Source organism: Vidua macroura, chromosome 9, assembly GCF_024509145.1.
Source record: "Vidua macroura isolate BioBank_ID:100142 chromosome 9, ASM2450914v1, whole genome shotgun sequence".
Lineage (NCBI taxonomy): Eukaryota > Metazoa > Chordata > Aves > Passeriformes > Viduidae > Vidua > Vidua macroura.
Window position 1 is genome coordinate 7,878,566 of NC_071579.1, and position 16,005 is coordinate 7,894,570.

Consider the following 16,005-nt stretch of genomic DNA (forward strand, 5'->3'; position numbering starts at 1 on the left):
ACAGCATCTCCACTGACTTTGACAAATACAGACAGACCACTTTTACCTCTGGATCTTCCCATTTAAGAGAAATGAGAAAATTGACCTGTCAGATCATCTAAGATGCAGAGATGCACTCAGGATAGTTTAGCAGAAGAAAGAAAAAGGGAATGGAGGAAGAGGAAGCACCTGGTAGTTACAAGCGAGTGCCACTGCTCAGCTCTGCCAGTCCTACAGAAGAATTCCAAGGAAGCACGCTGGAAAACACAAGAAATTCTTGAGAGCACAAGTGGAATCACAGAATTTAGGTTGGGAAAGATCTCCAAGATCATTAAATCCAACCATTTGCCCAGCATTGCCAAGGCCAAAACATGTCCCCACGTGCCACATCCAGGGGCAGCCACTGTTGAATCTGTGCAGGGATGGGGACTCCACCACTGCCTGACCACCCAAGGTCACCTGGCCCTTTCCCATAGCAAGGTCTTGCTCTGCTGTGACTCACTTTACACCCAAATCAGCACCACAAGATGTGTACATCTAATTCACATGTGAATTAGTGTAAATTCTAACTAATTCTAATATCCCTGGTCAAGCGTGTTTGCTCAGTGCCCAAAGCAGTAGATGGTTCACTCTTCTCACTTCTCACAGGGACTTTCTCTGGAAAGAGGGGGCCCAGCTGCAGAGAAAGGCACTAATTCAGTGAGAGAGAGTCAGAATTACAAGATAACCTAAATTTTTAATGATGGGAAAGCAGCATCTTTCCTGTCATTACACATCTGAGAGGATGGATGTTAATGCTCAGAGAAAGACAGGAATAAAAAACACATCAATATGAAAGCTGTTGTGAAGAATTTAATTTTTTTTAATTGCTTAGCTCTCAAGTTTGGGATAATGACTGTTTAGACCCTGCTTTAGAGGAATCCTGTTGGCTAAGTCAAGCCTGCTTTCTCCAAGTGATGGTAACAAAGTGTAGATATGAAAAAAGTAAAAGCAAATATTTGATTTATATGTACAAAGACACATTTGAAAAGAACATCAACCAGCTAAGGAGAAAAAAAAAAATGCTAGAAAAGAAACTCCACCAGAAATAAATGTTAACATTCCAAAAATATATTCTTAGCTGTTTACTGTGGGCAATTTTTTGCATGTCTAGAGCGTTTGGCAACATTCTTGGTCAAACCCATTCCAAAAGAGACAGTGTATGCTCTTCCAGCTTCACAAGTGTTGATTCCTTTCAGCTCTGCCCCACAGGCATCTTTTAGTTTCTGATGGAAAGGGGCAGTAAGAGTTGCTCAAATCCTCAGAGTGTAACTGCTTCTAGACCTTTAATTAATCTCACAACAAACTCAAGTTCCTTCCCTTTTCCATGAAACATCAGCCATCAACCTCTCCAAGCACCTGTCTCCAGTCACTGCCAGAGTTACAGCCCTGACACAAGAGATTTTTGACAAATTACAGGGATCATACACATTGCAAACATCTGGTCAGCTTGGGGAAAAATATGCACAGTCTCTCCCCTGGGCTTCTGCCATCCATCATGACTTTGCTAAATGCAGCAATAAACTCCAACCAAGGCTCTGAAGGATGTGTCAACTTCAGCAAGCATGAATGTGGAGTTCAGAAAGAAACACACACTTAAATATCAATGAAAACTCTGCCCAGACTCCCAGAGCACTGTGGTGAACTGTCCAATCCATCTGACAAATTGGGCCAGGCATTGAGGTTAAACATGGATTGAGGTTCATGCCCTTAAATAATCTGCATTTGAAAACGTTGGCTGTTTCCTCCTGCTTCAAATAGACATTTTCTCAGTATTCAGCCACCCTCCTCTTCTATCCTGCTTGATACAGCCAAGTTCATTTAAAAATAAGATAAATCAATAATAGGTTTCCTGGCAGAATAATTTAAAAACAAGGATTAATTCATCACAATAGTAACAATGATAGAGCTGCTCCAACAAATATGTAACATGCCCCAAAATTTGAATCCCAAGTTTCAAAAGATATTCAGCACTTCATATACAAAATTAAGCTTTTCCAAATAAAAATGTTTCCAAATAAAAATGCTAAATGAAATTTAACATGGCAACTACTAGCAATACTAATAATATTGCCTTAATAATGACAACTGCAGTTTTTATTTGAAAAATAAAGCAAGTCCTGTTTTAAAATATCTGCATTCTACCTTTCCAGACAAAACTGTGGTACTCTGGTAGAAGTGAATCCTAGAACCACAGAATCATGGAATGTCTTGGGATGGAAGGGACCTTAAAGCCCATCCAGTGCCACCCGCTGCCATGGGCAAGGACACCTTCCCAGGACACCAGCCCAGGTTGCTCCAAGCCCTGTCCAGCCTGGCCTGGGACACTTCCAGGGATCCTGAGGCAGCTTCTCTAAGCACCCTGTGCCAGGGCCTCACCACCCTGACAGGGAAAAATTTCTCCGCAGTATCTAATCTAAAGCTACTCTCTGGCAGTTTGAAGCCATTCCCTCTTGTGCTGTCACTGATTGCTGTGAAGGCATTGAGCTAATTTCCTGTTTCAGAGTGATATCCAGAAATAAATGTGCAATCCAGAAAATATGAATAATTCCTTGTGCATAATTATAGGCCAAATTTCAAAAGACTAAAATAAAGAGGAAGAGAAAGGAATATTTATTTAATCCTATGATCTTGCAGCCCAACACAACATTGAAGACAGGGGTAGTCACATAAAGCATTTCCTAATTGGCAAAGCCTAAGGATAAATGAAACATTGGACTCATCTATTTAAAATGTTTCGACCTCACAAATAAAGAACAGAATAACTCTGCTAAAGCGGATAGAGCCAATAATCCAATCCCATAACCCTCTCATCAGTCCCAGTGACGTGCTCCCTGCATCAGCCCAGCCTGCTTTATTTTTTTATTCCATCATGTGACCTCTTCTCTAGCAAATCAAGTCCTGGCCTGGTGTTTTGAAATTATGTTTTTTCCCAGCCATGGTGACCTGATCACTCCATGATACACCACATTTTTCCTTGAGGTGAACCCAGGACGTTTCCATTTTGCCACACAATCAGCCTGTCTTTGCACCTTGGGATGACACAATTAGTCAAAGCGGGTAGGTTCTTAAGCCTGTCTTTAGCCACTTTCCTGTAAGGGATCTGACTGCCCGTGATGCAAGGGGAGCTGCAGGTGCTCCATGTTTGTTGCTCCCTGGCACAGGGTCCAGGAGCAGATCTTGGGAGGTGCTGTAAGGCCTTGAGCAAAGGGCTGGAACTGCAGCCTCGGCATTGATCTTGATTACATAATGCTGCTAATGCCTCCTGCGAACCTCAGCACATCCGTGACCAAGGATTCTTGGAAACCTGTCCCTGCTGCAGGCACAGGAGGATGCTGGCCCTCCCAAGGGTACATGAAAAGTGGGGGCTCGCTTCATTTCTCTGCCCAGGCAGGGGAATGATGCCTTCTGCAGTTCCATGCTATTTTACCCAATTCCCCCAAATTTCAGGAACCTGACCGTTTAAGTCCATGCCTGCTCCTTCTCTTGTCTTGCTTGCTTCAGAAGCTGCCCATGTGCCAGGTACATCTGTGACTATTACTTGCCATTTGAGAGAGAGGACAGGAGCAGTCAGGGAGGGAAATTTGCAACTGGGGGGGACCAGGGAAAAGGGGCAGAGAAGCAAGATTCAAATTAGCCCTTGGGAGAGGGAAGCGCTGCTCAAGGTCAAACACTTTCCAAGAGCCAAGGGAACACTCGGAGCACATCCCAGCTGAGCGCCCACCCACAGGGAGCTCGACACAGATGTGCAACCACATCTCACTGCCAAACACCCCCCAGTTTTCACTCTCCCCCTCTCAAGGGTCCCCAAAATGTCATGCTTCCCAGTTCACCAGCAATATCCCACTGACCACTGGGGACTCGCAGCCTGCTGCTGATCTGCTTACCTAAACCTGGACACAAACAGCATTTTCAGCAGGATTTGCACAGATGGAAAGCAGCAAAGTTGTGCCTAGAACATGTTTATATTTTAAGAAAAATATTGCTCATGTTTACTTACTGGACTAGCAGTAAAGACTCTTATATTGAAAAGCAAGTTTTATTTATTGGCTTTGTCATTTGCAGAATGCATCTTGCCTTTTACAGTTTGTTTAGGGATATTTTTCTTTTACTTTCCTTCTCTTCTGTAACTATAACTCACAATTACAAGACACTATTTTTATATTTACAGCTGCAATCCTTTTACAAGGATTAAATAAGGCTTCATTACAAGTACACAGCTACAGTGCTTTCTTCCTGAGCTACCTCAGAAGATAAGAGCAAGAGAAAATAGTGACATTGTAATTTTAGGTAAACAGGGACAACTCTGTGAAGGCCAAAGGCATAAAATTATGCCCCATTCCTGGAAGTGTTCAAGGCCAGGTTGGAACAGGGCTTGGAGAAACCTGGGATAGTGGAAGGTGTTCCTGCCAATGGCAGGGGATGGCTGGTCCTGTCCATCCCAAGTCACTCCATGATTCTGTGCTTTGTTACTAAGCAGTAAACCTTCTTCCATATTGGATAAAAAGGAACCATTTCATTAAATGGTTATTTCTACCCTGTAGTAAGACTGGCCCATCCAGTTTAATGACACCAGAGGAATGAGCAGCAGTAACAGGGATTCTGCTTCTGATCTACAACAGGTCCAGAGATCATAAAGATTAAATGGCAGCATCAGACTTATACTTTGCATTTGGGTTTTTTCCTCCTGAAGAAGTTTTTTGGACGCAAAAACCTTCTCCATTTCTTAGCTCAGAAAATCTGACAGAAAGATAGGAAAGTAATGAACTTACAGAACAATCAGTCTCTTAAAATGCATATATAAAGCCACCATATGCATGACAAAATAGGGCCTACTGCATTGATGACCCACAGACCTGATCAGGAGAAGTTGTTACACCTATTTGAACTTTTCAGGAGCCACATTCAGTCATCAAAACCAATGAGAGAAGCTAATGAAAATACAAAAGATTTTCTAAATTAGCAATTTCCCCCTCCCCAGAGACTGCTGTTCATCTGGAATGTCAGAATGGTACAAAGGGAATGCTTGGGATCAGTACCAATGGCAGCTGACGGGCTGGAAGGTCAGTGGATGCTTCCTTAGAACTAGGAGACATAACCAACTCCAGTGATGGCATTAATCATCATATCACCATCACTGCACATCTTCCTGCTCTGTGAAGCAACACCCTCTCAAGGGACTCTGTGCTCCTACCCTGAGCCAGTTATGTATTGGGATTGAGAGACTGCACAGTTACATGATTTTTAAAAAAGAATGTAATCAGCTGTAAAGCAGTAAGGAATCTCTAAGAGGAGGTTGGGATGGCCAAGGATGGTCATTCTCCAGGGCACAAGGCCATTCCTGCTGAATCAAATCATTCCCATGCAGTGAATCCCTACCTCTGAGTTCTGGGCCTAACAATGCTCTCAGGCCAACTCAGGTTGATGACCTAATTCAGGTGACCTTAAAAGAATTTCTAAAAGACAACACTATCAGTCAACAAATTATGGCCCACTTGCACCCACACGAGCCTCTCCATGGGGCTGCTGCTCTTGCAAGAGCTGCCATGTGATGCAGAGGAGGGTTCCAGCCAACCCCATGCCGGGCACACCAGGTCCCAGCATACCTGTAGAGGCAAGCAGGTAGCACCTTTTCATCTGAGACACTCGTGATGGGCCATCCTGACCTACTCTGAGACGACTCAGCCTTACACACGGACATTTCCTCACAGAGGCACTTGCATAACAACAACCTCCACAGCTAGCAGCACCCACACTTCCCCATTTATTGGGAAGCTCATTTTTAACTTTGGAAAATGCTGCTTGCCTGGCACATAAAAGAACACCTCCTCACCACCCAAAAAAAAAATCCCAGCCAGCCACACAACAGCTCCACCTCAACCCTTGGCGAGGATGTGGGAGAGTTCCCTGCCCAGTGATTGCTTGACTTTGCCCACACATGACACGCAAGAGCTTCCACTGCACTTTCCTCGAGGAGAGCCAGCTCAGCCTGGAACACCCTCCCATGGACCACCCTGTCCATGTGCCTTGTCCTCAGCTGCCTGGTTGGGAAACACCTGGCTGGGCCAGCCCTGTTCTCCCAGGGCTGAGATAAGAATGACAAGGATTTACAGCCCCAACGAGCTGAAAGGGGAAGGGCTTGCATGCCTGGCTCCCAGCTCACAGCCCAACTCACTCCCAGGGACAGGATGAAGCTTTAGGAGTTCCCACTCCCAGTCCATGGTCAGCCTCCCAGCCTGTGCACGGGTCAGGGTTGTTTCCTCGTGCCACACTGCAGAAGAATGGCGAAACACAGCCTTTAAGCTGTTATGATTCATGTAATCTTTGTAGATTTATGGGGCACAATAGATCAGTAACATAAATTTTACAGAGACCTTTCATTTGTTAAGCAATCCGTTCCCACCTCTGGGAAGAGAGATGTTTCACCAAAAGCACAGTCAAGTTTTCTGGTTTGAGCCTGCAACTGAGTTGCTTGAGTTTCATACCCTGTGCTTGTCAGCTCAAAGCTCTGAAACAGTAAAGCACACAGAGAATCAAATCCTCTTGTTCCCCTCAGAACAAAGAAAATCCACAGCAGCAGCCACAAGAGCTTATTGTAGATGTCTGTGTAAGCCAAGGGAATGACTTAAGGGTCTGACCCAGCATATATATCTGTTCATCCCTGACATGGCAAAGATTCTTAGTTTTGCCTAGTGAGAAGGGATTAGTTCAGATTTCTATTTCAGAACTGAGGGAACAGCAAGTGATCTGGTAATCTGGATCTATGCAGTGACAGCAGCCTATCTATAGAGCAACCTAGAGAACTTATACTAATGAAGCTTAATTAATCACCTGCTTTTCTTCCAAACTTACTTGCAGTTTTTCCCACAAGTTTTGATTAATTGTCATGAGAACATGCATGGAACAACCTATTTGCAATTTTGCTAATCAGCTTCAGTCCCAGTATATACAAGAATCAGATACCTTGTGTCCTGCTCAGACATTATTCCACATTATCCCTTGATGGTGCTATGGAAAAACGAAGGCAGATACATCACTATTTGTCATTCCAGTCTAACACCCCAGCAGCCTTTCAATAAGGCAGTCATGGCAGGCGAACTCTTTGCTACTGTGAAGTCAAACAAAGCTTAACTTAGCCCCTGAACAGCTGAAACTAATCTAGACTTAATGGGAACACTCAGATCACCTGCCTTAAGGCTTCTTGCTTCTCTATAGTGCTCTGGCACCACTGACCTGGCATCGTCGGAACACTCAAAATAAATGTGGTTCTCCATCAAATACTCCACTGTAAGAGACAAAAAGTGTGTTGGTGAATCACAGTGCCCTGAGAGTGTCATCTGGTTCTTTGGGTTGCCTGGTTTATGGAAAGGGTGGAACAAGAAAGTGATTTTGATTTATAACCACTATCAGTTTGCTGTTTTGCAACAAACATGGCCTAACCAGCTCCAGGATGTTCAGAGGTCTTTGGCCCAACAGGTTCAAATTTTTGGCTCCTTTTTCTGTATGTGAAATGAGCAATTTGGGCAACCCTTAAAAATAAATGCTTACAGCACTTGGAAAATTAATAGGGTCCAGTTCCAAGAGGGATTAAAAAAAAAAAAAAAAAAAAGTAAAATATTCAGTACATATTTCCATTGCAGGAAGTTTTACACCCACTATTTCCCATGACCATGTCCCTGATATTCTCCAGTGACTGGGAAGGAACAGCGTAATGAAGGAGCCCTCACCTGAGAATCTGGCCAGGCACATTTTTAAGGAGACTGACAGATATCCCAATTGCTTTCTGTGGGCCAATGACAAGCTCCATAATTACCATGTGTATTTTGATCTTCACTGATACTCACCAGCTACAGGAAATTACACACTGTGCTGTACCTGCTGCAAGCTTACCCCTTTGCTATCCTGTTATTAACTGTTCTCCCTTTGGGACTTGCAGCATCTCCTGCTCCAGCCACTGAAATGGAAGAAAATGCAAACACCAGCTTGGAAGAAGACTTTGAAGGACAGGCAACGCACACAGGCAAGGAAACTAACTGGGGTTTTTTTCCCCAAAAATAAGTCAAACCGTCGCTGTTCCCTGGGGAAGCCCTGAATTCCAGTTGTTCCAGTGGCCAAACCTCTTGCACAAAAACCCAGGATCCAAAGGCAATGAGAAGGTATTTTAGGGCAAGTGACAGCCCCCGTGGAGGGCAGGTAACACCAAATGTTATGCTGCTCTCCTCAAACCTGAAGCAAAAGGCAAACACAGGGGACACTTGACAAAGCCACCAAGAAGCCATGGCCCAACATGGCTCCTGTTGGTTTATTGCCTCACTCCCGTGGTTTATTGCTTCACTTTCCTCTCAAGGGGAGGAGAGAAACAACAAAAGAGCAACAAAACCCACGTTAGAATTAGGTGATAACGTTTCACTAGAAAGGCAAAATGATTTTTTCCTTCTTAGAGAAGGAACACTCCGTGCTAAAAATGCCCCTTGTGACAAACACAGCACAGCTTTTAGAAGCTTTAAAAAGAGGCCTCGCTCAAAACCATCATTCTTTTTAATCCAGTGCTCAATCACCAGGATTTTTATAAGTACTGACATTGTGTTCAGCTCTACAGCTCCTCCATCCCACTGCCAGGTAACAGGATGCCAATCATTCCCTCCCTCTGCTCCAAGGGCTTCTTTTCCTTGGAGCTATTACGAATGCAGCTCTTGTAATAACTCTGGGGTTCTTTCCCAACCAGCCTCGCTGCTGTTGGCCAAGATTATGATATATGCACAGGCTGGATGAGGCTCAGAGCAACAGAGCTATTGGAAGGTGTCCCTGTCCATGGCAGGGGGTGGAATGAGATGAGCTTTAAGGTCCTTCTAACCAAAACCATTCTAAAAAAAAAAACATATACATATATATATATAAAATTTCATCACATCTTCCTTGTGAAAATGAGAGCTGCTTACCCAGCCTTTTCTAAATTTTCCATAGGAAACTTCACCTGTGAAAACACTGAAATATTATTTGTTTTTGCTTTATAATCTAAGATGCAGATTAAATGTTTTCATTTTGAAAAACAGCACTGGAATTTTGATTTTTTTTTTCACCATTTCAAAACTTAAGCAGGTTAATCAAGCAGCTCCAAACACCAAGATCTGCATTACCATCAGAATGATCATTTGCCTTATGGGTTACTCTTCCAATGCAACAGGTATTGTTTGGGATTTTTAAAAATAATCTCAAATGTCCTGCATTCTTAGTTTTACTCTGAGTCCTTATGCATATTTAATATTTAAATTTTATTAAATATTTAAATTAGTACTTAAATAACCTGTTTATAAAGAAATCAAGTATTTGTCTACAAAACATCACCTTTGCCCAGCATGGCAGTTTTATCATGTTTCAACATCCTCATCCATGTTAACTGCTCACGTAGTTTACCAAAACCCTTCCAAAGTATCCTGATGGGAACCAGATCACCAAAGTGATCCAGGTGAGAAAAACCCTCTTTCTTTCTTTTTTCTTTCTTCTTTCATCTTTCATTGATCCAAAAGCTCTGGTTCTCAGCGCTCCTGGAGAGTGCTTTGGAAGGAGTAGGGACAGATAAACTGAGGCACAGAAGGACAAACCAGCAAGGAACACAAACTTCTCAGGAAACCTCTTGTTGCAGCCACTTTCTCACCCAACTTCATCTCTCTTAGGGCCCAAAGGTGTGATCAATGACTGGAGGAAGTTCAAATTAGAGAGTGAAGATGGAGACTCCTTACCCCTGAGTAAGAAAGAAATGCTTAGACAAATGTCTTCACCACACAGATCTTTCAGCAGAGATGACAAAGACACCAGAGAGAGATTCTGCCGTAAGGTAAGATAAGCAAAAGGAATTAACTTTGGCTCTATATAAACATGTCTGTTACAAGGTAGAAAATCTTGAATTTTCCACTCAATTTCCATGTAACTTAGCAGTGCTCTCACAATGCAGACAGAAGACATGTGCAAAACAATGGAGCTGGGGAGGGGGGCAGAGCACCAGGAGTGGCTGAGGGAGCCAGGGAGGCTCAGTCTGGTGAAAAGGAGGTTCAGGGGGGACCATGTGGCTCTCCACAGCTGCCTGACAGGAGGGACCAGCCAGGGGTTGGGCTCTGCTCCCAGGGAACAAGGGACAGGATGAGAGGAAACAGTCACAAGTTGTTCCAGGGGAGGCTTAGATTGGGTATCAGGAAAATTTCTTCCCCATTAGGGTGGTCAAACATTGGAAGGGGCTGCCCAGGCATTGATGGCATCACTATTCCTGAAAGAATCAAAAAAAATAGGAACGTGGTGCTCAGGGACACAGGTTAGAGGTGGATTTGGCAGTGCTGGGTTAATGGTTGGACTTGATCTTAGAGTGCTTTTCCAACCTTAATTAGTGGCTCTGTGATTCTTTTTGTCCAGTCCTCTCTCAAGCAAAGGGTAACTTCAGTAAAACAAGCAGTGTATTTCACATCTATCACAGCACACCTTGACCTTTGTTCCTCCCTTCCCTGCCGCCATGCTCTATCCTTGGTTAGTGCAATGGAAAATTTTTAGCAGGTTTAAAAACCTTTAAGTCAGGATAGAGCTCTGAGACTGAACATCACTCATGACCATTTACTAATTCTGAAACAGAGGGGAACCAAACCCCCAATAACACAGGAATTAAGCCTGCCTCACTACTGGCAAAATTTCCACCACCTCTGAGATCCATACATTTTTGCCAGATGTGGCCACTGCCTTCAGTATCACCATGCTGACAGGCAAGTGTTGAGATGGGTGTCGCCCTGTTCTTTTAAAAGTTTTGAAGTTCCTTTAAAAGTTTTCTATACCTTCAAATGTTTACATATTTCTACTGGAGTTCTCACACACTGTTCATGTAAATAATGATTGTTTTGCATTCTTCTTTGTGGGAGGAGAGAATTGATAGACTGTTGGTTTGACCAGTGTAGTTGGAGAAGAAACAATTTCATCCTCCAACCCACTGTCATTTTTAAAATTCTATATATTACGAAGACAGAAATAAAAGTTACTTCCTTTTACTCTTTTAATCTTGAGTAAATGCGTGAGCTATTTCGTGTCGTAGTACAACAGACGGGAGCTTCACCTGTCTCTCAGCAAGACCTCCCGGAGTCACTGTAGGGAGTGATGGCTCTTCTAGCCCAGTTTGTGGTGCTCTCCAGACAACAGGTGGGTCTGTCCCCATTCCAGCTCCCAGTCCCTAACCTCCCCCTCTGGATATCCACAGATGAGCATGCAGGAGTACGAGTTGATCCACGCCGCGCAGGAGGACGAGAGCTGCCTACAGCAGTACCGCAAGCGCTGCATGCAGGACATGCACCAGCGGCTCAGCTTCGGGCCCAAGTTCGGCTTCCTGTGCGAGCTGCAGAACGGGGAACAGTTCCTGGAAGCCGTGGAGAAGGAGCACAAAACCACCACGGTCATCGTGCACATTTACGAGGACGGCGTCAAGGGCTGCGAGGCCCTCAACAGCAGCCTGACCTGCCTGGCGGCCGAGTACCCCACCGTCAAGTTCTGCAAGATCAAGGCCTCCAGCACGGGCGCCGGGGATCGCTTCTCCAGCGAGGTGCTCCCCTCCCTGCTGGTCTACAAGGCCGGGGAGCTCCTGAGCAATTTCATTAGTGTTTCTGAACAGTTCAGCGAGGAGTTCTTTGCCGTGGATGTGGAGGCTTTCCTAAATGAGTACGGGCTGCTACCTGAGAGGGAGCTTCCGGCGCTGGGAAATGGCACGGATGAGCCAGATGTTGAATAATACTAGAGCTCACTGCCTCCCTTTTCTCTTCAGTCAGCTGTAAATCAATGTCAGTAATACCCATCCCACTTAGAGAAGGCTGTCTTTGCTCATTTACTTGTACCAAATAAAGATATAAAAACTGTTGAACTGTTAGCATGTGAATTCTACTTACAACACATACAGCTGGCAGTCCTGTACATACTTCTATGCCAGCCACATGAAATACGAAGAACAGCAGTGATATTTAAGAAATATAGGAAAAACAAATTAAAAATTGAGGGCCTATGCCTGTCTCCACAAAGCACAAGTCCTTCATCTAAGTGGGGACAGGACCGGTCCATCCCTCTGTGCATACAAAAAACCATCTCCATGCTCTGGAGTTACAGCAAGTCCTAGCTCCTGATTCACTTCTACCAACTTTGGCAGGAACAAGCAATTTTAAGGGCAGACAAATAGGCCAGAGTCCTTGCATTCCTAAATGGGTCAAGTATCTAGGTCATTATTTTATTCCACATTTAATACTCAATACTGATGCAAAGGGAGAAGTTAGCTTGGTGCTCCTGTTAGTTTTTCACCCAAACAGCTGACACAGACACAGCATCAGCTGATTTCAGTTCATCAGTGCTGAGCAGCAGCATTTAAACTGCCTGTGAATTTCTGGAAAAGTATGTTATGCTTATGTAATAACTCTGAATAAAGCTTTTCAGCTCTCAAAACCTGCCATTGGAAGTGTGGAATATATTGGTAGTACATAACCTTACCCTTAAAAACATGTGAAATATTAGTAAGTATCACCAGATACTTAAACTCAAAATTTTAAGTTTTGTTAAAGGGAAACTGCTGAGAACTACAATTTAAAAATCTGACTGAGAGGATAAACTCACTATAGACATTCTCTGATACAAAAAAACAAAACATTAGAAACACTTCAGTGACTTCTGCACACTGGCAAAGCTAAAGGCTGGATTTGACTGGGGATGGAAGTACTTGCGTCTAACTGAAGATCTTAACAGCACAGATTAGTTTGTAATGTTTGAGATTGTCAAAATGTTAAAGACTATTTCTCTTTTGTTTATTTTTCTTTTGTTCTATCAAAATGCTACTTTTAACATTCTTTTGCCATGGATGACTATTTTAATAGAGCTCCAAAAACCTCATGTCATGTACACTAAGCAGGGCAAATGAAGTTCCTTATCATCTCTCTCAATCTTCTCTAACTTGTAAAACAATTCATGACTTTATTACACCAAGAATTCAAATAGCATGCTCCCCAAATGTCATTATTTCCATGTTGTAAATTGCTGAGTGAGAGATTGTCCCAAGTCTTTCTGATGGAACTCCAGGGGGAATAAAGCTTTTCCCTTGGAGCAGTCCTCTCTCCCCTTACTGAAGCATGAAGTTGACCCCTCAGGTAAAGTCACTTTCATCCTAACATTTCATTTGTCTCCTCAGAATATTTGCAGATCTACCATTTGCAGATATATCCAACAGCATGAAAATCCAATGATCTTGCAGGAGTTTAGGTAGAAAATACTGAATTATCTTTGTCCATCACAAAAGTAACCAGTTACCTAAGCAGCAGAACAATAGTTCTTTTGCATTTAATGACATGTTTTGAAGAAGAGACATGAAAAATTTCTATCCTGTACTCACCAAAAAAATCTGCATTTAAGCTGTGGGAACTTAACTTCCGTGAGAACTTTCCCTCTTTATCCAACTTAGTTTAAAAGCTATTAGGGTGTACATCAGCAGCCTCATCACATAAGCTTCATTTTTTTTTGAGAACAAGGCTGAAAGCACAAAACCCCAACAAAACCACCCCAGAAGCTGCACCTATAGCTACTGTATGAAATAAGTTGACACTCCAATTTAAGAGACAGATTAAACGTGCTTAAGCAGGATTTTCTTCAACCTGTAATTTAAAAAACAAAAACCAAAGAGCAAACACAAATGTGGCATCAAGCCTCAACAGAAGCTCATGACTAATGAAGTTGCAAATAAAACTCTGATCACAGCAGTTATCAGTTTCTGCAGGAAAAAAAAACTAGCCTTAAAAACAAAAAGCAAGATTTGACTTAAACATTTATTACTGTATGAAGGTTCTTGAGTAGCAAACAGAAAATGCTTCAATAAGCACATGGAAACAGCCTTCCTGCTACCCTGGGCTGTGGTTACTCTTCCTTTTGACTCAAAGTCACAGAGACCCTAAGTCCCCAAATATTCTGATGGAGCAGAGGGGGGAACAAATTACCACTGGTGTCACTGGTGCTCAGACTGAGAGCAAAGCCTCTGGCAGATGCCAGTGTCCTGCTGTCAGCTGGGACAGTTATTTTTCCTCCCAGCAGCCTGGACAGGGCTGTGCTTTGGAGTCAGTACAGAATCATTTTGATAACACACTGATGCTTCAGCTGCTGCTGAGCAGAGCTCCCCCCAAGTCAAGGACTCTGCAGTGTGCCAGGCTGTGCCAGTGAGGAGCTGCAGCAAAGCTGGGATGGAGCAGGGCCAGGACAGCCAATCCCCCTGGGCAGAGGCCGTGCCACACCACGGGATGCCATGCCCAGCTGGGAACTGGGGCAGTTGGCCAGGAGGGGCTGAAGGCTGCTGAGGGACAGGCTGGGCATCAGGGGGTGGGTGGTGAGGGACTGCACTGTGATCACTCATCTGTCTGGATTGTACTCCCCTCTCTCTTTTTGTTACCTCCATTTTCATTATTATTATTACTACTATTATTATATTGCACTTTATTTCAATTATTAAATTGTTCTTATTGCAACCCAAGAGTTTTATCTTTGCCCAACCCTCCTGCCCCTTGCCCCAGGGAAGTGAACAAGCCCTGTGTGGTCCTTAGCTGCCAGCTGGGGTCAAACCATCACAACCTGTCACCACACCAAATGCTGCCCTCAGATGTGTGGAATTATAAACCTCCAAGACCAAGTGACCAAGACCACTGAGGCTTCTAAAACCCCATTTTAAAACCCCAGGACACAGAAAATAATGATTCTGTAAAACTATTTTGTACTATAAATTTTTGAACTAAACTTAGAAGAGCCTGATTTTCAGATGTGGAAGTCCAAACCATTCCTCTGAACTCTTACATATTAAACTAAATATATATCTGCAATCATGGACATGAATTAACAAAGCTCAGTATCAGACACTGTGGAGTTTTCTCAGACTGAAAGCTTTGCAGTATTATACAGGTAGGAAAAGGATAAACCTACAATGACACCTGAGCTAGAATCATGCAGTACTCAGGAAATAGATTTTTAAAAGGTTGTTTTTCTTTTCTCTTACACACGCAATTTATCCTAAACCCTCATTATCTTACACTATCAACACTACAAAATGGCACAAGAAAGGATGGGACAATGAAATCCCCTCTTGGTTAGTCCTGTAATTAGACAAGTGAGAACCTGCTTTCTTCTACATCCATTATTTCCTCATGGCAGGATGACTGGAAGGCTCAATCTGTAGGTACAAGTCAAATTACTCATTTTTTCTTTGACAGTGTTAATTTATTATTGCACAGATGGTACTTCAACTGTTTCCTATATTATACCTGAAATCTCCACCAGAGCAACTTAGTTCTTTGCCTTCCTGCAAGCCCATATTGGAAAATTACATCCCTGATACCAAGTTAGTTCTAAACTGAAGGATTAATTTGACCATGGCCACAAACAAAATGATCATTTACTAAGCACTGAATAAGCCTGCAGAGAGGAATTAAAAAGAGGAAGAGTTCTTTGCAAGGGGATCCCTGGAATAATACATCCCAACAAGCTCTATTTTTGACACCACAAGTACTAAACAAGAACAACTACAAGAAGAGTGTTTCAGGACAATTTTCTTCTCTGGTGTCAGAAATGCTGTACTTCACTTCAGTGGCTGAGTTTTGTGTTACAGGCAACTAAAGAATAATCATTTTGTATTTTACCTCCAAAAGCACACCCTGTTCTCCTTAAAAAAAAAAAGATACAAAAGACAGCACCTTTCTTCTAATTACATCCCTGTTCCTCCTTCTAACAGACACTGTAGCAGAGCAGTTTTTAAACCAACCATATTTGATCATGTTACAAAATTATTCCCATTTTCTGGATAACCCTCCCCTGGATGTCATCCTACCTCCTGATTCCACTGACTGGCACAGAATAAAAAGCAATTATAAAACCCACAGCAGCTGAACCCAGTGCCTCCATTACAACACTCACCACCTTCCTCCAGGAGGCCCCACTTGAGCAATGCTGAGCACA

The 16,005-nt window shown here is 43.2% G+C and overlaps 1 protein-coding gene across 1 annotated transcript; it reads left to right on the forward strand.

The window, feature by feature from the left end:
- The first annotated feature begins 7,962 nt into the window (after positions 1-7,962).
- PDC (phosducin) lies at positions 7,963-11,773 on the forward strand. The gene is made up of 3 exons (XM_053985287.1): positions 7,963-8,038; positions 9,693-9,853; positions 11,249-11,773. Exons 1-3 carry the CDS (start codon positions 7,978-7,980, stop codon positions 11,771-11,773), a joined length of 747 nt encoding a protein of 248 aa, XP_053841262.1. The 5' UTR covers positions 7,963-7,977.
- The last annotated feature ends 4,232 nt before the right edge of the window (positions 11,774-16,005 follow it).

Coding starts and splice junctions, on each gene's coding strand:
- PDC (XM_053985287.1), top strand. CDS start 7,978: ATGGAAGAAAATGCAAACACCAGCTTGGAAGAAGACTTTGAAGGACAG. Junction 8,039..9,692: donor AGGACAGGCAACGCACACAG/GCAAGGAAACTA, acceptor CATCTCTCTTAG/GGCCCAAAGGTGTGATCAAT. Junction 9,854..11,248: donor GAGAGAGATTCTGCCGTAAG/GTAAGATAAGCA, acceptor GGATATCCACAG/ATGAGCATGCAGGAGTACGA.